Source organism: Crinia signifera, chromosome 1, assembly GCF_055691185.1.
Source record: "Crinia signifera chromosome 1, ASM5569118v1, whole genome shotgun sequence".
Taxonomy (NCBI): domain Eukaryota; kingdom Metazoa; phylum Chordata; class Amphibia; order Anura; family Myobatrachidae; genus Crinia; species Crinia signifera.
In genome coordinates this window covers 279,310,950-279,337,618 of record NC_139217.1, presented here as the reverse complement: position 1 = coordinate 279,337,618, position 26,669 = coordinate 279,310,950, and the positions used below count along the sequence as shown (strand labels likewise).

The following is a 26,669-nucleotide window of genomic DNA, read 5'->3' as shown; positions in this document are numbered from 1 at the left end:
TTTTCTTGAAAATTTGAGAATTTGCTATTCATATTGTAAGCCTCCTAGTGTCCAAAAAAATTAAAAGGAAGTTGAAATAATGATTGAAACATAAAGTAGACATATGGTCTATGTTAGTTATTAACTATTTTGAGTGGTATGATTATTTGTCTCACAAGCAGAAAATTTAACATTTTGCAAATTGCTAAATTTTCCATTTTTTTACGACATTTTGGTATTTTTCACAAAAAAACACAGACTGTATCGACCCAAATTTACCACTAATTTGAAGTACAATGTGTCACGAAAAAACAATCTCAAAATCACTGGGATAAGTAAAAGCAAAAAAAAGTTATCCCCACTTAAGTGAGACATGTCAGATTTGAAAAAAAGGGCTCTGTCAGGAACGCAAAAACTGGCTCTGTCAGGAAGGAGTTAAGATTGTACACTATGAGATAAAATTATTAACACTAGCACACCTTACTAAAAGTGAAATGTACTCCAGTTATTTGTAAGTATGAACTATCCCTGGACATGATAATGATAAATATATGTCAGTAATGGAGACACCAGCAGATTAAATCAACAATAAAAATAATCTTGTTGGCACAGTAGTAATAAGAACAGTACAGTGTTACCTGTGACTAGTGGGTTTACTTGTCTGGTCTGCTACATTATCTGACAAGTTGATCAGGTCACTGACTGTGGGTGCCAATTCCTTTGTACGCTGGGTGGTCTCTGTCGTTGCTTGGTGGTTAGTACTTTGTAGACTGTCTCCCGAATTACTGGGCTTGAGGAAGAAACTGCAGCAAGATGAAAACAAAAGCCTTAAAAATGACACTGGACATAAACAATGTAATCATGCTATGATCACAGTTAGGAAGTTCTGATTAATTGAACGAAAAACAGTACTCAATTCTGTCACTTACAGAACAGATTTACCCCAAACACGACTCACCAAACGTGTACAGTCTGAAAACACAACATTTTCATAAGAAGAAATGAATCGCAACAAACCTGGCAGTGCCACGCAGGTCCTTGAATTCAATGTTTAGGAGAGGCAAGAAGGTGGTTTTACAGAAGGGACATGTGGTGTTCAGGTTTGAATCATCAGCTGTCCAGCCTGCCATGATTTCTTCATCATAAACTAATGCATCACATGCTCGGCACTGACAGCAACTGGACATCAAAACCTGCAGACATCAGGTGGAAACCGTTTTACCAGAGCAAAAACAACAACTATGTATGAACAGTGACTTATCGCATTGGCATTGCCACAGAAAAGGGCAAATATTCTCACTTTGGGCATTATTCAGATCTGATTGCCATACAAATTTGTTTGGAAAATGGGCAAAACCATGTGCACTGCAGGTGGGGCAGATGAAACCTGTGCAAAGAGTTAAATTTGGGTGGGGTGGGGTGTGCTGAAACTGAAATCTAAATTGCAGTGTAAAAAAAAACCACTTGGCATAGCTCCATGTCTGGCTTAAATAATCTATGTTCAACATACAGCCTTATGTCAACCATTACTAGAGCCATACCTAATACACACAACGTCTTGTAGCAAATCAGCACCAAGTCCCCAGAAAATACCTGCCCTTAGGATTCATACAGTGAATCTGGCTCGGTCACATCATTGAAAGCTGTGTAAACTGTTAAAAGTTTATAAGAACTCACAGTCTGTCATCACATCACATTGCATTAAGAATAATAGTGCAGTAATACTTTTAAGATACGCTACAGTGTCTAATCATTGGTAAGTGGTAATGCCCTCCAGTCGCTTTTACATATTACAGTAGATTGTCATCTTTATACAGTGGAGGCATCCATTTAAGGGGCTAAACTAATACTCATGAAGCCTATTAACTACCAATGAACTATTAACTCATTGATAAAATCCAGATCTCATAAATATTCATTTTGTGTGGCCTATACTGTACATATAACGGGAGCAGGGAGTGCAACGTATGTGCCGAGATGCTGGCAGCACAATATTTCCAGCCAAGTTATAAAAAAAACACATCAATAAAGTATTTGCTGTCTTCTGTACATTTGCCACCTTTTGAAGACCTCACTGGAAAGATGGCACCACCAGACACAATATGGGAGGTGCTTAATGCATGCGGAGGGAATCCCTCTGCTCACAACTCCCAAAGGTTGACGGATGTCTCTGTGGACAGTGGTTAGGCTCACTTACCTCCATGGCACAATTCTGAAAGATGCTCGATAAGCTGGTATTTTGAGAAGATCCATGGTCTGACCTCTCAGACTCCTGGCCTCGTAAACCTCTACCTGGAGTAGACTCACCTTCAGATAAATAAAAGACTTCAATAACATATACTCCAATACATGCTACAATATTCAAAGGGGGTATGCAATCTGGGATCACGGCTGTCGATCCCCGCCGACAGCCATGATCCTGGACCGTTTGCGGTCAGATCGACCGCAGAACGACAGGCGGGATTCAATGTCCTGCCTGCCGCTCGGTGCAAGGGGGCATGGCCGCGAAAACGGCTGTGGATTGTCGATCTGCGGCCTGGATCGCAACAATCCATGGCTGTTATCGTCAGAACGGGCCCGACAGCTTCTAAAGTCGGGCCTGTTCTGCTGTGATCCCCCATCAATGCTGTTGCTAAAGACAGCATTGAATAGGGAGCCGCCGCTATTTCCCACATCGGAAATAGCAGCGGCACATTGCATACCCCCCCTAAGTCTTTGATGCGAGTTCTATTAAAATGTTTTAAGAATAATCTCTGCTGAGTACATCTGAGAGAGAGCAGCAAGTAATAATATTGTTGTCTCACACTTTATAACTGAGGGGTCAATTTCACTGTTTGCAAAAGTGTGTGATGTGCCATTGCTACATCTTTTCAAAGCTGGCAGCGGCACCCAAACTTGCACCCTTTGCAGGCCTAATTCTGCCTGAATTCACACAACATTGCTTGGGGCCCTATCCCCACAAAGAGCACTTGTGTGTGATCAGACTGCCATAAAAATGAGGCTGCAGGTTTAAGTCCATCATAACAATTGGACTGACCCCCTAATTTTGGAGCTGAAATATTACTTTTATTAATTGTGACTATTTGTGAAATATAAATTATAAATGCAATGCATTAAAAATATATACTGGCTTCAATAAATGCAGAACCTATTTCAAAGCATTGTTGTGACTGACAATGTACTAGTACGAAGCTCTCCCTAGGTTTTTCCTTGGACTCCATTAAAATGCTTAACTCATTGCTGTATACTTTGTAATGGTGTCGTAACCTACTGTTGCCTATAGTGTTTTCTCAAATATCAAACCAAATAAGTGCACAGATGACAGTATAACCAATTTGATCAAAAGATCAAAAGTCCATAAGGTTTTATGAAAATATACTATGCTCTTCTTCAAAATACCCAGTCTGTGTTCCCCAAGTTATACAAATCCTGCCACTTACAGAATAACACCCACAGTACACTATGTAATATTGACACTAATTTTAGACATTTGCACATAGCAACCAACAAACTATGTGGTTATGAAGTAGTATTTTGAAGGTTATAAATCCTGAATCTGACAGAATTTCCTAGTGTCAGGTGTATTTAATGCAGCTCCAGGTTCTGCAATTTATGGGTCAGAGACAATTTTTTTCTCTTCATCTGCACTCTGGCCAGCCAACGTTTTAAGAAATATCTCTAGGCTTCATCAAAAATATTTGCATTGCGCAGAGTGCAGTAGACCAGTCTATTACAATGTCCAGCGCATACAAATTGATAAAATCCACATAGAGTATAGAGTATTTTAGTTCTTGCATACGGCTGTGGCCATAGTTAAACTGTGGGCCGTTATTAAAGTGGGAAAACTGAATCAGAACTACAGCCTTATACCAGCGTTATTAGACAGATCTTTAGCTTTTTTTTATTCATCTGACCCCTCATCTCTCCTTGTCTCCAATGGGTAAAAAACACTGAATATCTGCTATCCACTGCAGAGCATTACATCTACCTATCTACCCTATCTTGGGCCCTCTACTCTACCACTAAGCCCTGCTCCCTCGTTCCTCCTACAGTTTCCCTTCCTAGCCCAGGAGTCAGCACAATGACTAAACCCTCTACATCTCTTCCTTCTAAATTAATATCATCTCAGCACTATAGCAATCCTGATAATCTCATTCACATCCCAACCACTAACTCATACCCCCTATCCTGTGCCCTCTGGAATGCCAGATCTGTTTGCAACAAACTGGTTCCCACTCATGACCTTTTCATTTCCAGCTCCCTGCATCTCCTAGCCATTACTGAAACCTGGATTACCTACTCTGACACTACTACTTCTCCTGCTGCTCTCTCTGCTAGGGGCCTCACATTCTCACACACACCCCTCGACCTGAGGTTGCCATGGTGGTGATGTTGGGGTCCTTTTACCCTCTAGCTACGCCTATCAACTCATTCTTCCAGAACCATCCCTTACATTCTCTACATTTGAGGTCGATGCTATACGCCTCTACCAAACTGCCAATCTTCAAGTTGTTGTCATTTACTGTCCCCCTGGCATGCCCTCCAAATTCCTCAACAACTTTGCTTCCTGGCTTCCTCACTTCTTCTCTTCTGACATTCCCTCTATTATCCTAGGTGATAACCCCTCAAAATTACCTGCCTCTAAACTCCTTAATCTCACATCTTCACTTGGCCTCTCCCAGTGGACCACCTCACTCTCCCATGTTAATGGGAACTCAGTGGATCTTGTTTTCACTCATCGTTGTGATATTTCAGATTTTCTCCAACTCCCCTTTTCCCCTCTCTGACCACCACCTGCTCTCCTTTACCTTATCTCTCTCTGCTTCCTCATCTCTACCTCCTAAGGCTACCATCACCAAATGTAACATTGAGGCTATTGACACCTCATCCTTGTCCTCCCTATTTGACTCACTGCACTTGACACTGTCGCCTCACCAACCACAATTTACCCTTGCAAATCAACCGCATACCAAATGCACCAGATATCTTCAAAAATGCTCACCCACTGCCGAGCGACAATGGAGGAAATCACGCTCTTAGGCAGACTTCCTCCACTTTAAACATATGCTCTCATCCTTTAGTGCTGCCCTTTCCCTCGCTAAAGAATCTTACTTCAAAATTTTCATCTCCTCCCAGTCTTCCAACCTCCTACGTCTCTTTGCCACTGTCAACTCCCTCCTCTGCCCACCACCACCTCCTCCTATCCCTTCCTCACTGTCTGCTCTTGACTCTGCCACTTATTTCACATCCAAGATTGACTCCATATGTCAAGTCCACCTCCTATCCCTTACCACCCCTCCCATTCCCTCTCACCAACTCTAACATCTTTCTCCCATGTATCTGGTGAGGAAGTTATGGCCCTCATCCATTCCTCCCCCACCACCACCTCCCCACATGACCCTATCCCCTCCCACCTCCTCCACCCCCTCTCTCCTTCTGCCTGTTCCCATCTTGCCCACCTTCTCAATCCCTCCCTCTAATCAGGCACTGTCCCCTCTGCCTTCAAGCATGCTATTGTCTCCCCTATTCTTAAAAAAATCTACCCTTGATCTCCAACTACCGACCCATCTCTCTCCTCCCTTTTACCTCCAAACTCCTTGAGCGTATGGTCTACAACCGCCTCACTGACTTTCTTTCCTCCCACTCTCAGCTTGACCCATTCCAATTTGCCTTCCGTACTCTCCACTCCACTGAAACTGCCCTCACAAAAGTCTGCAATGATCTTCATGCTAAGGGCCACTATTTTCTGCTTATTCTTCTTGACCTGTCTTCTGCATTTGACACTGTGGACCACCACTCTCGTTCTCCGAATCCTTCACTCCCTTGGTCTGCTTGATACTGCTCTCTCCTGGCTTTCCTCCTACCTCTCTGATCGTTCCTTCTCTGTATCCTCTCATAACACTACCACCCCCCCCCCCCCACTTCCACTAACCGTTGGTGTCCACAAGGTTCTGTTCTTGGTCCTCTCCTTTTCTCTGTCTATACATCCTCATTAGCTGAGCTCATTAGTTCTTTTGACTTTCATTATTATCTCTAAACTGATGATACTCAACTCTACCTTTCATCCCCTGACCTTTCCCCCGCTCTCCTCACTCGTATCTCCAACTGTCTCTCTGCTATCTCTTCCTGGATGTCCCAGCACTTTCTCAAACTTAACATGTCCAAGACGGAGATGATCATCTTCCCACCCTCCCGCACAACCTCGCTTACCACAATCTTATTATCTATCACCTCTAGCTCCCAAGTACGGTGTTTTGGAGTAATCCTTGACTCCTCTCTCGCCTTCAAACCACATATTCAGCACCTCTCACAAACCTGCCATTTTCATCTAAAAAATATTTCCAGAATTAGACCTTTTCTCACTCAGGATGCCACTAAGAGCATTATCCGCTCACTGATCATATCCAGGCTGGACAACTGCAATCTCCTCCTAAGTGGTGTTCCTGACAAATGTCTGTCTCCACTCCAATCTATCCTAAATGCTGCAGCCCAGCTCATCTTACTCACCATAAGCACTACCTCCACCTCCCCTCTTCTACAAGCCCTTCACTGGCATCTCTTCCCTTTCAGAATTCAATTCAAACTTCTCACACTCGCTTACAAAGCCGTCACCCACTCCTTTCCCATTTACATCTCTGACCTTATATCCCTTTACACTCCCACTCGTCCCCTTTGCTCGGCTAACACCCGTCGGTTCTCCTGCCGACTTATTACCGTCTCCCACTCCTACCTCCAAGATTTTTCATGTGCTGCTCCCTTACTCTGGAATTCTCTACCTCTCCCCCTCAGACTCTCCGCTTCTATACAGAACTTCAAACGGGCTCTTAAGACCCACTTCTTCACCAAACCCAGCAAACTGTCCTTCTAACCTTCTGTTCCTCACCCTATCTACCCCTCCGGTGTCACCCATGTCCATCTGCCCCCCCCCCCCCCCCCTTAGAATTTAAGCTCTCACGAGCAGGGACCTCTTACCTCATGCTTATCCTTCCTTACTTCAGCAGTTTTTGACTGCACCAAAGCACGCTGTTTGCTGCCACCTTGATACTTATGTTGCAATCGGCTGATGTTCCTATAATCATTTACCCTGTATTTGTCCTGTATTGTCTTCAACTGTAAGTCACTGTTTTCCAGTTTGATTATGTGTACTCTGTAACTGGGCGCTGCGGAACCCTTGTGGCGCCATATAAAGGATAATAATAATAATAGGGCAGACGCTGTGTGCTCCAACCACCATAAACTAGCTCTAAGTTCTGTTAACTAGGAGTGTTATTTGGAATACTTATTTTCCTAAAGTTGAAGTGCCACAGGGTATAAATGGCATCATATAAAATATATTTTGCAGTGGTTTTGTCAAAAAATATTGCAGAGCCAGTGTCCCTGTTATACTAGTACTTGCTTCTGGTGCTATAGCACGAGTATAAAGTAATGTTAGTGCAATCGGCACACACAATAAATACACAGTGTGCCTAGAGATGCATGAGTAGGGATGTGATAGACGTACTGTTCGAGTAGCTCTGTTTATTTGTGTCTCCACTGCTGCTGCTGCCTAGGCTGGTGCTGCTCTGGTTCAAACTGTTGACAGAAAGTCCTTGCAAACCCATCTTGGAATTGGCACCGTCACCAAGAATATGGTCTTCACCACTCCGAGGAAAGCGAGCATCACCACGATAAACATCTTCCTACAATATATAACAAGACAATGTAAGTAAGAGTAAGCAAAGAATGTGGGTAGGGGGGTGTACCTAGTGTATCTGAAAACCCAAGCTTAAGGACCTTACCACAATTCATATTATACATTTGTGGAAGATTTATATATAATTACTAAGTTATACAAATAAGATCGAAAACCTTCTTATATAATATTTAGCTCCACCTCAAAGCTGACTGCTCGAGACCGGCCTCAATTTTCCTTAATATAAGCTTACTGTTGAATGTAGGCATTTGGTGGTAGATTTATTAAGCTCGGTGAAGTGATAAAGTGTCTGGTTTTTATTAGAGATGTGCAGGCTCTGATTTACTCTGATTTAGACAGACAGATGCGTGAGCCAGTCGCACAGGATTCTATATACAGTTTTATATATATATATATATATATATATATATATATATATATACACACACACACACAGTTAGAGATAGATATCTATCTATCTATCTATCTATCTATATATATATATATATATATATATATATATATATATATATATATATATAGACATTGGATGGGCTCTGCACACACTAAATTAACTGATAATAAATAGTGGAGATTTGGTTCATGAATTGAACAATGCATTTAAGCCTGCAGCCCCCGTCAAGGGACCCCACTGTTCTGCAGGTCCTACCACTATCGCTGAAAATGGCCGATGTTAAGTGTATATAATATATATATATATATATATATATATATATATATATATATATATATATATATATATATATATATATGCCTTGGCCCCCTATCTATAATAATCTAAGTATGATACTTTAGCAAAATTCGGGGGTGTGCTCCCGCAGACACAAAAATACAAATTTCTTTAGAACAGAAATAGTGTGTCTAGATGCGGTGCACCACAAGAAAAGAAAAATACACCATAAAATATAACCTTTATTAGTCAATGGTTAAAATGGCAAAATATATTAAAAACATACGAATATAGACAAACAAGTGAAAAATGTGTGTGTTAAAACAGCACGTGTGAGGATGCCGTGTGTGTAATATGTCTCTAATATACTCAGTAATAATCAGCGTGACCCATTTGCTGCTGAGGTCTCTGTTACCAAAGAAAGAATCCTGTTCAAGCTATAAAGTGTTAGACCTTAATAGGGTCTAAATCAGTGATTTTCCCAAATAGGATGTCTCTGAGTAACTAAGTTTATGTACTGTTACCGGTATTAAAAAATGTTGTATTTAAAGTGAGACAATGTTGCAACCTGCTTCAATTAAATGCACTGTGTTGTTTAGTTTCCACTACAAGTGGAGTTACTCATGTACTCTCATAATCGACGGATACTCAGTAATTGTATATATCGTGAGCTGCCAAAAGGTTATAGGCAGTTATTATACTTTCATATTATTCTAGCTATTGCTGCAGAATACTGGTTAAATACAAATCACGTAGATAAATGATATGATATCTATGTGGTGCGGCCGCAACCACTATAATTAACTAGATATGTGCAGCAAACACCAGATCACAGGAGCAATACGAGCGGTGTTAGTACCTGCCGGTCAGAGCTGGAATTTTTTTTTAGCATAAATGCGGGCACCACTGCAGCGCCGCTCCAGACCTAGACCTGCTATATACAAATGGGTTAGTACATTACAGCCCTTATAAGGGCTAAATACATTTGAGCTCTGTTTCAATACATTTGTTTAGGACACCTAATCAGAGTAAATCAGATCCTGCACATCTCTAGTTTTTATCACCGGCCACGTTTCGCTTCCTTAGGATTGCCCTGAGGAAGTGGGAAGCGAAATGCACACGCTGGCAGTACCAGCCATGTAGGTTAAACCCATGTGCGTGTCCTAAACAAATGTATTGAAACAGCGCTTAAATGTATTTAGCCCTTATAAGGGCTGTAATGTACTAACCCATTTGTATTTTGCAGGTCTAGGTCCGGAGCGGTGCTGCAGCGGTGCCCGGGTTTATGCTGAAAAATTTCCAGCTCTGACCGGCAGAAACTAACACCGCTCATATTGCTCCTGTGATCTGGTGTTTGCTGCACATATCTGGTTAATTATAGTTGTTGCGGCCGCACCACATAGATATCATAATTTATCTACATGATTTGTATTTAACCAGTATTCTGCAGCAATAGCTAGAATAATATGAAAGTATAACTAAACAACACAGTGTATTTAATTGAAGCAGGTTGCAATAGTGTCTCACTTTAAATACAACATTTTTTAATACCGGTATCAATACCTATATTCAGTTACTCAGAGACATCCTATTTGGGAAAATCACTGATTTAGACCCTATTAAGGGCAAACACTTTATAGCTTGAACAGAAATCTTTCTTTGTTAACAGAGACCTCAGCAGCAAATGGGTCACGCTGATTATTACTGAGTATATTAGAGACATATATTACACACACGGCATCCCCACACGTGCTGTTTTAACACGCACATTTTTCACTTGTTTGTCTATATTCGTATGTTTTTAATATATTTTGCCATTTTAACCATTGACAAATAAAGGTTATATTTTATGGTGTATTTTTCTTTTCTTGTGGTGCACCGCATCTAGACACACTATTTCTGTTCTAAAGAAATTTGTATTTTTGTGTCTGCGGGAGCACACCCCCGAATTTTGCTAAAGTATCATACTTAGATTATTATAGATAGGGGGCCAAGGCATATATATATATATATATATATATAATATATACACTTAACATCGGCCATTTTCAGCGATAGTGGTAGGACCTGCAGAACAGTGGGGTCCCTTGACGGGGGCTGCAGGCTTAAATGCATTGTTCAATTCATGAACCAAATCTCCACTATTTATTATCAGTTAATTTAGTGTGTGCAGAGCCCATCCAATGTCTATATATATATATATATATATATAGATAGATAGATAGATGCTCTGCACACACTAAATTAACTGATAATAAATAGTGGAGATTTGGTTCATGAATTGAACAATGCATTTAAGCCTGCAGCCCCCGTCAAGGGACCCCACTGTTCTGCAGGTCCTACCACTATCGCTGAAAATGGCCGATGTTAAGTGTATATATTATATATATATATATATATATATATATATATATATATATATATATATATATATATATATATATATATGCCTTGGCCCCCTATCTATAATAATCTAAGTATGATACTTTAGCAAAATTCGGGGGTGTGCTCCCGCAGACACAAAAATACAAATTTCTTTAGAACAGAAATAGTGTGTCTAGATGCGGTGCACCACAAGAAAAGAAAAATACACCATAAAATATAACCTTTATTAGTCAATGGTTAAAATGGCAAAATATATTAAAAACATACGAATATAGACAAACAAGTGAAAAATGTGTGTGTTAAAACAGCACGTGTGAGGATGCCGTGTGTGTAATATGTCTCTAATATACTCAGTAATAATCAGCGTGACCCATTTGCTGCTGAGGTCTCTGTTACCAAAGAAAGAATCCTGTTCAAGCTATAAAGTGTTAGACCTTAATAGGGTCTAAATCAGTGATTTTCCCAAATAGGATGTCTCTGAGTAACTAAGTTTATGTACTGTTACCGGTATTAAAAAATGTTGTATTTAAAGTGAGACAATGTTGCAACCTGCTTCAATTAAATGCACTGTGTTGTTTAGTTTCCACTACAAGTGGAGTTACTCATGTACTCTCATAATCGACGGATACTCAGTAATTGTATATATCGTGAGCTGCCAAAAGGTTATAGGCAGTTATTATACTTTCATATTATTCTAGCTATTGCTGCAGAATACTGGTTAAATACAAATCACGTAGATAAATGATATGATATCTATGTGGTGCGGCCGCAACCACTATAATTAACTAGATATGTGCAGCAAACACCAGATCACAGGAGCAATACGAGCGGTGTTAGTACCTGCCGGTCAGAGCTGGAATTTTTTTTTAGCATAAATGCGGGCACCACTGCAGCGCCGCTCCAGACCTAGACCTGCTATATACAAATGGGTTAGTACATTACAGCCCTTATAAGGGCTAAATACATTTGAGCTCTGTTTCAATACATTTGTTTAGGACACCTAATCAGAGTAAATCAGATCCTGCACATCTCTAGTTTTTATCACCGGCCACGTTTCGCTTCCTCAGGATTGCCCTGAGGAAGCGGGAAGCGAAATGCACACGCTGGCAGTACCAGCCATGTAGGTTAAACCCATGTGCGTGTCCTAAACAAATGTATTGAAACAGCGCTTAAATGTATTTAGCCCTTATAAGGGCTGTAATGTACTAACCCATTTGTATTTTGCAGGTCTAGGTCCGGAGCGGTGCTGCAGCGGTGCCCGGGTTTATGCTGAAAAATTTCCAGCTCTGACCGGCAGAAACTAACACCGCTCATATTGCTCCTGTGATCTGGTGTTTGCTGCACATATCTGGTTAATTATAGTTGTTGCGGCCGCACCACATAGATATCATAATTTATCTACATGATTTGTATTTAACCAGTATTCTGCAGCAATAGCTAGAATAATATGAAAGTATAACTAAACAACACAGTGTATTTAATTGAAGCAGGTTGCAATAGTGTCTCACTTTAAATACAACATTTTTTAATACCGGTATCAATACCTATATTCAGTTACTCAGAGACATCCTATTTGGGAAAATCACTGATTTAGACCCTATTAAGGGCAAACACTTTATAGCTTGAACAGAAATCTTTCTTTGTTAACAGAGACCTCAGCAGCAAATGGGTCACGCTGATTATTACTGAGTATATTAGAGACATATATTACACACACGGCATCCCCACACGTGCTGTTTTAACACGCACATTTTTCACTTGTTTGTCTATATTCGTATGTTTTTAATATATTTTGCCATTTTAACCATTGACAAATAAAGGTTATATTTTATGGTGTATTTTTCTTTTCTTGTGGTGCACCGCATCTAGACACACTATTTCTGTTCTAAAGAAATTTGTATTTTTGTGTCTGCGGGAGCACACCCCCGAATTTTGCTAAAGTATCATACTTAGATTATTATAGATAGGGGGCCAAGGCATATATATATATATATATATATATATAATATATACACTTAACATCGGCCATTTTCAGCGATAGTGGTAGGACCTGCAGAACAGTGGGGTCCCTTGACGGGGGCTGCAGGCTTAAATGCATTGTTCAATTCATGAACCAAATCTCCACTATTTATTATCAGTTAATTTAGTGTGTGCAGAGCCCATCCAATGTCTATATATATATATATATATATATATAGATAGATAGATAGATAGATGCTCTGCACACACTAAATTAACTGATAATAAATAGTGGAGATTTGGTTCATGAATTGAACAATGCATTTAAGCCTGCAGCCCCCGTCAAGGGACCCCACTGTTCTGCAGGTCCTACCACTATCGCTGAAAATGGCCGATGTTAAGTATATATATTATATATATATATATATATATATATGCCTTGGCCCCCTATCTATAATAATCTAAGTATGATACTTTAGCAAAATTCGGGGGTGTGCTCCCGCAGACACAAAAATACAAATTTCTTTAGAACAGAAATAGTGTGTCTAGATGCGGTGCACCACAAGAAAAGAAAAATACACCATAAAATATAACCTTTATTAGTCAATGGTTAAAATGGCAAAATATATTAAAAACATACGAATATAGACAAACAAGTGAAAAATGTGTGTGTTAAAACAGCACGTGTGAGGATGCCGTGTGTGTAATATGTCTCTAATATACTCAGTAATAATCAGCGTGACCCATTTGCTGCTGAGGTCTCTGTTACCAAAGAAAGAATCCTGTTCAAGCTATAAAGTGTTAGACCTTAATAGGGTCTAAATCAGTGATTTTCCCAAATAGGATGTCTCTGAGTAACTAAGTTTATGTACTGTTACCGGTATTAAAAAATGTTGTATTTAAAGTGAGACAATGTTGCAACCTGCTTCAATTAAATGCACTGTGTTGTTTAGTTTCCACTACAAGTGGAGTTACTCATGTACTCTCATAATCGACGGATACTCAGTAATTGTATATATCGTGAGCTGCCAAAAGGTTATAGGCAGTTATTATACTTTCATATTATTCTAGCTATTGCTGCAGAATACTGGTTAAATACAAATCACGTAGATAAATGATATGATATCTATGTGGTGCGGCCGCAACCACTATAATTAACTAGATATGTGCAGCAAACACCAGATCACAGGAGCAATACGAGCGGTGTTAGTACCTGCCGGTCAGAGCTGGAATTTTTTTTTAGCATAAATGCGGGCACCACTGCAGCGCCGCTCCAGACCTAGACCTGCTATATACAAATGGGTTAGTACATTACAGCCCTTATAAGGGCTAAATACATTTGAGCTCTGTTTCAATACATTTGTTTAGGACACCTAATCAGAGTAAATCAGATCCTGCACATCTCTAGTTTTTATCACCGGCCACGTTTCGCTTCCTCAGGATTGCCCTGAGGAAGCGGGAAGCGAAATGCACACGCTGGCAGTACCAGCCATGTAGGTTAAACCCATGTGCGTGTCCTAAACAAATGTATTGAAACAGCGCTTAAATGTATTTAGCCCTTATAAGGGCTGTAATGTACTAACCCATTTGTATTTTGCAGGTCTAGGTCCGGAGCGGTGCTGCAGCGGTGCCCGGGTTTATGCTGAAAAATTTCCAGCTCTGACCGGCAGAAACTAACACCGCTCATATTGCTCCTGTGATCTGGTGTTTGCTGCACATATCTGGTTAATTATAGTTGTTGCGGCCGCACCGCATAGATATCATAATTTATCTACATGATTTGTATTTAACCAGTATTCTGCAGCAATAGCTAGAATAATATGAAAGTATAACTAAACAACACAGTGTATTTAATTGAAGCAGGTTGCAATAGTGTCTCACTTTAAATACAACATTTTTTAATACCGGTATCAATACCTATATTCAGTTACTCAGAGACATCCTATTTGGGAAAATCACTGATTTAGACCCTATTAAGGGCAAACACTTTATAGCTTGAACAGAAATCTTTCTTTGTTAACAGAGACCTCAGCAGCAAATGGGTCACGCTGATTATTACTGAGTATATTAGAGACATATATTACACACACGGCATCCCCACACGTGCTGTTTTAACACGCACATTTTTCACTTGTTTGTCTATATTCGTATGTTTTTAATATATTTTGCAGTTTTAACCATTCACTAATAAAGGTTATCTTTTATGGTGTATTTTCTTTTCTTGTGGTGCACCGAATCTAGACACACTCTTTCTGTTCTAAACAAATTTACTCTGATTTAAAAGCAGGATCTTATTGGCTATCAATTGTCAACAACTGTCATGTGATTAGGGATAGCCAATAAGATCCTGCTTTGAAATCAGAGTAAATCAGAACCTGCACATCTCTAGTTTTTATCACCGGCCAATCACAGATAGGAGCCGATTGGCCGGTGATAAAAACCAGACTCAATAACAAAAAAAACTCAATAACAAAATTATTAACACAAGTAAATTTTAACAGTACTCAGTTGTTCATGTTTTACTACAATGGTGACATATGATTGGTGTAAAATAACATAGTGGCAACACTCATTTTAGCTAAAGCATGTGAAAAACGATCCTGTGCATCTGAAAAGTGATAAGAGTTTCTATTCTTTCCCCATCAGATTCCAATGAGTCACATTGTCTATATGCAGTATAATTTATTAATTGGTGGACATAACTTTTTTTTAAAAAACATGGCGCGTGATTGTTCTTGCAACCGTAAGATTTTTCTTATTCAATGGCCGGTGAGAAATTCACTACTAATAAAGTTATTGCAACTATTTCCTCGCAGATACCCTAGGACACCACATTTAACAACTAATAAGTTAATTGGAAGTATTCAATAAGTTTAATTACAGCTGTGTCCTTAGACATCATTGCTACAGTCATCGCAAATAGCACACCAGGTCCTGTGAAACTCTGCCTTTGCTGGGCATCTAGGATGACAGAAAAGCATCTCAGTCACAAAGCAGCTAGGATGCACTGGTAAACTATGAGACTGAGGCTGGGTACACACTAGGCCACCGTATCGGCCATCAGGCCAAACCTATGACCTATATATGTTCAATTTCCACCATGGCCTAACTGTGTGGAGTTTGTATATTCTCCCTGTGCTTGCATGGGTTTCCCCTGGGTACTCCGGTTTCCTCCCACAATCCAAAAATATACTGGTAGGCTAATTGGCTCCCAACAAAATTAACCCTAGAATGTCAGTGTGTGCATATACATGTGGTAGGGAATATAGATTGTAAGCTCCACTGGAGCAGTGAATGTTCAAATATTCTCTGTAAAGCGCTGTGGGATATGTGTGCGCTATATAAGAAACTGGTAATAAATAATTAAATAAATATTATGATAGGTAAAATTAATACACAACAACCAATTGGGTGGGCTTTACATGTGCCCATCCAATTCTGCAGCCAGTCATCAGTGGCCTCTGTGCCAGTGTACAGGCAGTCGGTAGACTGCCCACACACAAAGAGCATGATGCACAGATATATCGGAAGTACTACAACGTTGTGCATACCGCATACGTTGGCTCCCTTTGAGCAGAAATTGTGTATTTACGAATTATGGATGCCCTGCTACAAACCATTTCAAGCACCAGCGTGGAATGTAAGGATACTTCAGTTTGTTACCATGGTAATCCTGTGCCTATACTTTACAGTCAACTTTGTATGGCATTCTTAAAAATTTTACGCTGAAATGTCTAGAATACAGATGGAGCCCGCCTCATCTAGCCCTTTAATAGGATCAAGTGAGTAATAGGATTACTCTGCTAATCCCCTACTGTATTGTTCTATGTATTGTATTGCTGCTGAGAACAATAGGATAGCCATGGTGATCCACGACCTAAGGAAGATAGTTGAGAGGGGCTCCATCTGTACATAGTGTTGTTTCCTCTGTACTGTATGTGCTAGAGCTGCCTTAAAATAAAGTTTGGACAAACTCCAGTAGTGAAGACCATTCTTTAAGGAGAACTTCATTATTTAGCATTTTGGTTAGTAGGCAGCATTATTTAAGCAATTGTTTTCATGTTCCATTTATGTACAGATGAATGCAGATAGAGGTAAAATGAATGCAGATGTTGGAAAAACAATAAACAGTACTACTGTATGTCCTGTGCTTTTGAAAGCTTTTACACTGCGCATCTGATTTACATAGGAATTCACGGTCAAAAAGATTGAGTTACAATTATAAATAATATATGTATAAAGGTGTAGCTTTTCATTACTATTTAGACAACAATACAATTAAAATAGTCAGGGCACAATATACAAGTTTATCAAAATGACAATTTTCAAATAAAAATACTATTATTTTATATATTTTGTTAGATTTAAGATAACTGCTGTCCACTAAAGGACATAATTCATGAAATATGCCACAAACCTCATCGTCTGAGTAGTTGTAGGCAGATGCCATTGCTCCCCACATCTTGCTTGCTACGGTGGCTGCTTGCTTCATGCTAGATTTGAGCACATCCATTTTTGGCCCAGTCAGGAGGTGGTCAAACTTTAAACCAGGAAGTGAGTTCACCACTGAACCCAAGGAGCCATGTTGTGAGTTGTGAAAAAGTGCAGTCAGTGACAGTGACCGTTCCTTTTGGTTTCTTAGGTGGTGTTTTGGGCTGGTAGTAAAAGTTTTGGACCTAGATACTGAATTTTTCTGATTCTCGCTCTGCACATCAGGGGGAGGTATAGAATCTGCAGGCAGACTGGATCTCCTTTCAAGGCTACCTTGAAGATTCCCAGTTTCTGTAACAGACTCCGTACTTCTAAGTTCAATGCTGGAGGATTTGCTTCCAAGAGGGCTTTTTAAGTTCATATAGCTTTCAATTTCATCTGCTAGATTACGTGCTACAACAGGGGAGACTGTCTTCTCCTCGGAGGGAGATGGAGTTTTCTCCACTGATTCTGACATTAGCAGAGATAAAGGATCAAGACCCTTTTCCACACCTTCCCTTTCTACTGCTTTAGGCAGGCCATAAAAACTATTTCTCTTGTTTGATTCCTCTGCATCAGTAACAGAAGCATTAAGATGATTTGTTTCTTCAGGGACTTTAAAAGCTTCAGATGCATCTACTGTGACTTCTTCTTTGACAGTATCTAATGGATCAAATATTTCCTGCAATCTCTGCTCTGATGCTTGCTCTGCAGTTTGCTTGAATGCACCTCCAGGATTACTAGTCCAGCTTTCAGTTGCATGAGGGGGGGTTTGCTTATCTATGCCTTCATAACCAAACTCTTTGTTTGCCTGTGGATATGGTGGGGTCTTTGAAAATGCTGCAGTAAGGATCTTGGCATCTGCTCCCATCTTCATAGCAATCTCATTGGTCGTCATATCAAGACTTCCTTTCTTTAGCATCATGCCTGCACGGCTCTCTGCACTGAAGCTGCAGCTTCTCTCAGAAAACACCTTCTGCCTCTTCTGAGCCCTGTCTCCAAGCTTCTTACCCTGCACATCACTGGAAAACACTGAGTCATCTCCAGAATCTTGAATGGTGGGCTGTGCCCCTAGTACACTGCCTGCAACCAGAGAAACATGTTTTAACACAGATCCAAATATTAGCATTTCTAAAAATCTGAATGACATTTGGATTATCTGGTGGCAACATGGTTACAATTTCTGCACTATAATGCTGGTGCCATGGAATGCATTTCACCATGGTCCTATATGTGGGGATATTGTACATTCTCATCATGTGTACCTGGGTTTCCTGAACATGTTTTAGGTTAAATTAAGAAAATGTGAATTTAGATTGTATGGGGCATATTAAAAACATACCTTCTCTGTAACCTGCTGTGAAATACAGCATGCTGGTTCTATAGAGCAATTAGCTATCACTGTCATTATAAAGGTTTATAGGGGGAAATTCAATTGTCTGTGGTAAATTAGTGCAGCCAATTGGATTCCCCCCATAGGGGTAGGGTTACTATGATAACATGGATAAATATAAACCTTGATCCTATGTAGGATGAAGAATAGGCGTCACTCCACGGACTTGGTCAAAAAAAGTATTACGGTTCATACACACTGGGTGATTTTTTCCCCAGCGTGTGCGTATAACGATTATTTATGGTGGTGGTGGTTGTGGTGTTGGGGGGGGGGGGGGGAGAGACACGTACAGACACGTTCTGCGCAATTTTCCAGGGAGGGGGGTACGGGAAGCGCTTTCCCTGCCCGTCTCCACTTCAAGGAGACGGGCAGGGATCGGGGGGAGTTGGGGGGTGGGCTGTGGGGTGCTGCAGAGGGCGGTGGGTGCGTGAGCATCTCCTGTGCGCGCGCCCGTTTCCGGTGGATGGCAGCGGCTGACGGTGTTATCACCAGGATATCTGTACATCACAACAACCATCTTGCGATCCGGATCTTAAAATCTGCAACTGCCAGCATACTAGCTGTTATAAGCATCTTCATAACTTATGTGCAGGATTGACCTCACGACCAGTGGGACTGCGCACAGTACCTAAACACCTCACGATGTGTACAAAAAAATAAACAATGCTTCGCACGACCCATCAAAATCGTGAGTTTGGGCCTGAAATCGTAGTTTGGCAGCACCCAATCACTGATACATAGACAAGTGTGATATATAATGTTTTAGTTAATAAACGAAAACGGTACTTATATGTTAGTTGGGCGACCACTATAGTTAGTACGCTCATACCCCCACTATCCATGTCGGCATGGAGTTGATTTTATATAGTGTGGCGAGCCACCTAGCCCGAAGTGCGGCGAGCGTAGCAAGCCCCGCGAGGGGACGCGTAAAACTAAGCAAATAGCTTAGTGGGTGCCCAACTAACATATAAGTACCACAAAAACATTATATGCCACACTGGTCCTTGTATATCAGTGACTTAAGAGCATGCGAGTGCCACCAACCAACACTGACGACACAGAATCCGATGGAGGTCACCAATCTGTTCTTTACCTAAATAGTTATTTGATTTCCGACCACACCTGTAAGAATATATTTAATTTACCTGTGATGATGATTATTTATATTATGATATATCAAATGCCCTAGATACACAGTAATCTCATGTGACTGCCCTACATCTTCCATATAAAATAACTTTTGCTTTTAAGTTACAGTATACAATATTTTTTAATGTAAAACAGCTCTTAAAATACAGCATCTTACCACTGCTGCTTTTTCTCATTGTGCCATCAAAGATCCCAGAGGGCACTTTAACAATACTGCTTCCACAAGGAGGAGATTCAGGTGGACTGGAGACCTCAATGGTTGTCAATGGTTTTTTACCTTGCTCCTCACTGTGTGATGCTAAAGAAAAGGACCATAAAATAATTTCACTAGTTCTGCAAAGAAAGGGGTTAAACCACATCTTTAAAAATATATATTTTGAAGTTCATTAAAACAGTACAGAATTGCAATGTCAGAATATTCGAATTCTCAAACAACTCAACTTCGCCACATCCATAAATGGACCCCCCGATATCTTTTCACAAAATTCACATATTTGGTTTTAGTGTGAAGATATGGCAAGAGACCAATATTGTTACAACTATAACAATTGCTCCAGGTTGTTAGCCAGTGCAAACACTGTTGCTTACACTTTGCACAAATGTATCAGGCCTACCCAGGTTACAACTTTAATAACCTAAGATGACCTGGGAATCTGACCCTGGTAGCTACAGGATTTTGTACACTGGTCCAATCGGGTCAGACTCCGCTTCAGACGCCAATTTTACTGCATTTTGACCCAAGTTATTCCCAGGTTAGCCCATTTCCACTGAAGCTGGGTTAGCTCTGTAAATCCCTATGGCTGTCATTAAAAATGTACTGTTTTTCCCTTATGGTCCAGGATGCAGGTCAGCCTGTGGCTGCCTTTCTGCCTGCTATTCAGGTTTATCTGAAGAGGTGTATCAGGCTGCAAGTTGATGGACATGCTAAGGGGGGTATTCTTTAGCGACAGCATTGAAGCGGGATCACGGCAGAACGGGCCCAACTTTAGAAGCTGTCGGGCCCGTTCTGCCGATAATGTCGTTCAGCTGTCAGGATGACTGCAAACGGGCCAGTATCACGGCTGTCGGCAGGGATCGACAGCCGTGATCGTAGATTGAATAGCCTCCTTTGGTTTATGATGTAGATCAGCCTGTGGTTGAAACTGCGGGTCAGATGCAGGGGATTTATGCTGTCTGTGTGCTCAGTGTCTGCGTTAACAGCAATTCCATGAACAGAGTTCCATGAACAGAGGACATCATCTGCCAGAAGCTCTAATCACTGTGTAGAAGCGTTACTTGGGTCTCATAATCCAGTGCCGGTTAACCTGTTCGTGTTCAACCCAGATCGAGACCTGGGTAGGAATGCAGGGTAAAATCAACCCAGGTAAATTATTTGGAAAAAGAGGTTTAAACAGTACAGTGTAAAATAAAAGCTCAACCTAGGTTTAACACTAATACCCCTTTTACTCCAGAGCCATGTCCCAGGTTATTGCCGCTCCAGTCCGGGCCGGGGCTTGGTGTAATAGTGGTAAAAAAAAAAAAAAACGGTCCTGTTACCCAGTGTCCGACCTGGAAAATGTTCAGGGTCGGAGACGGGGCTTCCCCAGAGTCAGGGGCCATGTAAATGGGTAACCCGGGTCATCCGACCCAGGGACCCATTTACTCCAATCAGGTAGCCCAACCTCCGGACTGCAGCGCCATGAGGTCAGTCCGGAGGTAGGGCAGGGGCTGCAAACAGCCTCCGCTGCTGTCTGCGGTACTATGCAGATAGCAGCGGAGGCTGGGCAAAGGTGAAGGGATGCCTGTGCACGGCATCCATTCACCTCATGGACGGAGGCTGGGGGCAGCCCAGCAGCTTAGCTGGGTGCTGGGCTTGCCCCCAGCGTGTCGGTAAGCGGGATTCCCGGAGCTTGGAGATGATGTCATCTCCAAGTGCCGGCTCAGGGCCCAACGTCACCGGCGTCGCCCACACGGCATAATGCCGGGTGTAAAAGAAAACAACTGCCGGGTCCAAAAACCCAGGTGCGACCCGGCAGTTTTGCTGTAAAAGTGGTAATAGGGGAGTGTCCGTGACATGCAGGGCACATCCAGGTCCAGTGTTAAATGGGGCTGACCCGGGAATAACCCACGTTCAATCTGCAGCGTAAACAGGGTCTGACCCGTGGAGGGGGTATAAAATATTATTTTTCTGACTGACTCTAGAGGTAAAAGTAGGGAGGAGCTTAACTATCTTTGATCGATTATAATAAATAAACAAACGAAGGCTTGTTACGTTACAAAAAGGCACTTCTATAACTAAATACTAAACCCACTATTTCTCAAGGTTGCTTATAAAGCATGGTCAACAAATTAGCAAGCTTACTTTCAAATAAAAACACATTATTCAGAAAACCAGCCATCACAAATATGGGTCTCATATTTCAGGTGTTAGGACTGCATGGACAACAAATTTAATCTGAATTACAATGCCTTATTCCTTCATTGTGGAAGGGCTAAGCCAGTACTGATACAACTTAAAAATTGTTATGTCTACACTGCAAAGACATTCTATATAAATGAAGTTTCTGAGATATGCAATAAATACATAAAACTGATTTGATTTAAGAAGTTCTGTACACTGCCCATACTATAAAAGTGGGTAAAAGCTAGAATTTCTGAGGTACACTACTCTGCAGGGTGAATGTGTTTGCAAACTACTATGTATGTAAGCATGTGGCTGGTGTAGCTTGTAACATAAAGAGCTAACTAGTCTACCTGACACATCAGCAGAACAAGGTAAGTTGTCATTTCCCCCTGAATGGCGCCTGGCAGTGGAATCTGCATTTATACTGGTGTTCTGATCTTCGTGAAGCAAAGTGCTCTCATCTTTGGGTCCCAGCCTCTCATACATTTGACCACCTAAAAAACACACTATTATGGTAAATGCCAGACTGTGAATAAATTACCATATATGCTTTCATAAGCATTTTAAATATATATATAAAAAAAAAAACGATATATATATATATATATATATATATATATATATATATAATATATATATATATATATATATATATATATATATACATACACATACACACACACACACACACACACACACACATATTCAAATGCATACATGTTACACACACAACCTTATCAAATGGAAAGATTGTTGATGCAGCTATAGTTTCTAAAGCTGACGGACAAGCACAAGGGACATAGTCTTTGGTGAATATTTCAAAAGTGTTGCTGCTTCAGCAGGAAAATAGTGCTGACTATGAGTAATCGTATCCTGTAGTGGGTTTTGGACAAATCCTATTTTTAAACTAACTTGCATTTCATTACAGGGATGATATTTTACTTTAAGAGCAGTTTTATACAAAGAACAAAGTAACCAGTAAAGAACCAGCACAGGTTCCATGTACCTAGACACTAACACAGGATGATGCCAAGTGGTGGGTGCGAAGGGGATGGAAGGGCAGTGACAATTGATGTACACTGCACTACAGCATTTACAGGGCATTTATTACACTTTCGCTCAAATCATCTGCTCCCTTTTTTTTTTTTTACTTTCTTACTTGTACTTTTAATAACCTTTGTCACCAGTTGGGAAATCAAAACCATACGTAACAAATTGTTTAGCTGTAGCTTGATAAAGATATAAATTTCAGGACAGCTTAAATATATACAAATAAATTCTTTATCAACAAATTATTATTTAGTTAATATATTTGTAATATATTTCTAATCTGTTCTTTATTCTGAGTCACATTACATAAAATAATGGATGCTCAGTAACTAGCCAGCATTTAAACTCCGGTACTACCCACCAAGCATCTCCAACCTCCACCTCGAACTACCATTGCTACCTGGTACCCTGCCAAATGAATAGTCATCAATGCCCAACAAAAATGTGGGTACTTGTGAGTTATCTGGGCGCCCGATTTCTAAATCGGGTCGGATCGGGCACATCGCATCGCATGCGACCATCGGATGCGATGACCCGATTTTTCCATAGGAATCAATGTTAAAATGGACTGAGTCCATTTTAACATGGAATTCAATGGGAAAAAGGGGTTCTTTTCATACCCCTACTATCCAAGTGGGCATGGAGTTGGATATAAACCTGTGGCGAGCGTAGCGAGCCACCGAGCCCCGCGAGGGGACACGGAATACCGTCCCCTCGCGGGGCTCGCCACGCTTCGGGCTCGGTGGCTCGCTACGCTCGCCACAGGTTTATATCCAACTCCATGCCCACTTGGATAGTAGGGGTATGAAAAGGACCCCTTTTTCCATAGGAATCATTTTAACATTGATTCCTATGGAAAAATCGGGTCATCGCATCCGATGGTCGCATGCGATGCGATATCGCATCGCATCTGATTGTATGCCTTAACTTAAGGCATACAATCAAAAAATCGGGCGCCCAGATAACTCACAAGTACCAAAATGTGAGACAGAAAATACATAATACTTTTGCATGAGAAACCAATATTATTGTTACATATTTCATCTCAAAGCTTCATTGCCAGCATTAATTTTAACCAGTCATAACAAGGGAACATATAAACCCCTCAAGCACCCCCAACAAAAATATATATTTTTTTTAAAGGTGTCCATCACCAGAGCTTACATTCATTATGACACATGCCCTGCATTAGTAAAAGCACAGCAAACCTTAAGTGAGTGAAATTAAATGATACAAGCAAGCGGTTAGTGTTCAGAGAGGCTGTGTCAGACAAAGGAGCAGATTTAATAAGCCCAGTGAAGTGATAATGTGACTGGTACTTTATCACCGACCAATCAGCTCCTGTCAATTTTCAAACCCAGCCTGTAACTTGACAGATAGGAGCTGCCTGCACGGTGATCAGTAACAGCCACTTTATCACTTCAATGTGCTTAATGAATCTGCCCCATTGTCTACAGGCAAGATTCAAATACAAGCGAGTCACTACTGGTAAGCTTGTGTTGCATGTATATCATGCAGTAATGGTAGGCCGACTCAGCTTGCACCTCCACAGGCTGTGAGCAGAATCTGCATATTGTGCATAGTCAAGGGAAGCTGTTCCAGCCCTATGAAGTTACAAGCACAAGAGTGGAGGGGCTGGGATGTTGATGATGACGGGTGGGTTAGTAGCTCCTGGATTATACCTGTGCTAGGGTGCTTATCAGTAGAATCAGTAGAATCAAGCCTGATTAAATTCCTCACGAATAGTGTGTGCTCCCCAGAGTTAGCATCGTTAGAGTTATCCACACCATGATGGCTCACCAAGTCCCCAACACTCCTACGTGCAGCGCTATGATGAGCTGAAGAGACAAGACAAATCAACAAAGCATCCATACAAAAGCATATTACAGTATGCAATAACTATAGATTTACTATGTGATATCATTATGGAGAAGAAACGGACACAATATGAGGAATTATGAGAAACCGTATGTTTCAAAGTAATTAGAGATCTTCTGCTCAACCAGCCATTACAAAATCAGCTCATTTAAAGAATACTTTAATATAGAAAAAAAGAAGTTCTTCTCTGAATGAAATCACATTGAAATAGTTATGAGCCAGGGCAAAAGACTGTCAGTAATTTGCGTAGGAGCTGTAAAGGTCCAGACATACTGATATCATGATATCATGATGGTTACTAGTACATACCCGGCAGCACATAGCAGTCCCTCGAATACTATTCTCTTTAAAGTCCGTAAATAGTTGTGGGCTACACTGTGACTGAATACCTTGTACAGTACTTGCAAATAGTTATAGTTAATGGATCTGGGTAAAGCACATTCCTGGAAATCTGTCATTTGCTCAAGAAATGTATTTTAGAAAACAAAATGTTCCCTGCAAATTCAGTTTACACATTATTCAAATTTAATTTAACTCTGAATATTTCTTACTGGCACACTTCAGCAAAACATTCACTGGTCGCACAAACAGCTTCTGAACCCTTCTTACCCGGTTCAAATTGCCGTATTGCTACCGGTCAGCTGTAACCGGTAATCCCTTTCACATCGCACAAATTACCAGGTCGAACTGGCATGAACCCGGTAATTTTGTGAGATGTGAAACTGGTATTAGTAACTTCTAGTGCATCTGTGATATACTTGACATGAGTCAATAAATACTAACTGGCTACATTTTCTCTAGTAAACAGCAAACAGGAGCAGACATCATTTACACTTATTCAAGCAGATATCTGATTGTGTTACAACATACTGGTATCATCTGAATAAAAACTCAAAGTTATAAAATGTTGGAAATTCTGAGAATTTTTTAAATATACTGAGAAAAGTAACATTTGTATATAGCATTTTAAACAAGAAAAGCACATCTCAGTGAAGGTACAATGGGCCTAATTCAAACCTGATCGCAGGAAAAATGTGTTCTCAAAATGGGTAAAACTATGCTGCACTGCAGGTGGGGCTGATGTAACATGTGCAGGGTTAGATTTGAGTGGGTGTGATTAAACGGTAATTTAAATAGCAGTGTAAGAATAAAGCAGCCAGTATTTACCCTGCACAGAAACATAACTCACCCAAATGAGTCTCTGTAATGTAACATTTGCCTCAGGGTTGGAAAAAAACTATTTTTAAGAAACGCCTTTTTGATTTAAACCATTATTTTTTTGTTTAAACCAATTTTTTTTGCATTAACGTTTTAATTACATTTTTTGTAACCCTGTTTGGTTTAAGAATACTATGTAATATTGTTACGTATTAGAAACCTTGATCAACCATGATGAAACCGATATATGCTACCCACAGCGGAGAAACGCGTTAAGGGGTCTCTGGACAAGTTTTACTCCTGTGTTGACTAAACATCCTCCGGCGCTACAAAAAATCCCGGCTGATTTATACCACCTGCGGCTTCTACATACTTCCTGATCCTCTGGCGAGTCCACTACCTTGTTGGCTATCTGAAGCAGAGACGGACGGCTCGCTCCCTGTCTGCCTACAACATCGAGCAGCATAACATCAAGCGGCGCTGCCGCACAGGTGAGCTAGAG

At 40.7% G+C, this 26,669-nt stretch overlaps 1 protein-coding gene across 3 annotated transcripts in view; it reads right to left on the bottom strand.

Moving 5' to 3' along the window:
- Nucleotides 1-26,669, bottom strand: part of DENND4C (DENN domain containing 4C) — a 153,471-nt gene that overhangs the window by 15,549 nt on the left and 111,253 nt on the right. For 2 of the 3 annotated variants that reach the window (XM_083184517.1, XM_083184534.1), the window contains 8 exons: nucleotides 24,814-24,969; nucleotides 22,432-22,575; nucleotides 19,856-19,996; nucleotides 17,104-18,239; nucleotides 7,481-7,658; nucleotides 2,177-2,286; nucleotides 997-1,172; nucleotides 618-782 (listed from right to left, as the gene is read on the bottom strand). In XM_083184517.1, the coding sequence (XP_083040643.1) occupies nucleotides 618-782; nucleotides 997-1,172; nucleotides 2,177-2,286; nucleotides 7,481-7,658; nucleotides 17,104-18,239; nucleotides 19,856-19,996; nucleotides 22,432-22,575; nucleotides 24,814-24,969 (2,206 nt within the window). The remainder of the gene's footprint in view (nucleotides 1-617; nucleotides 783-996; nucleotides 1,173-2,176; nucleotides 2,287-7,480; nucleotides 7,659-17,103; nucleotides 18,240-19,855; nucleotides 19,997-22,431; nucleotides 22,576-24,813; nucleotides 24,970-26,669) is intronic. The other variant, XM_083184526.1, reaches the window with a different exon arrangement.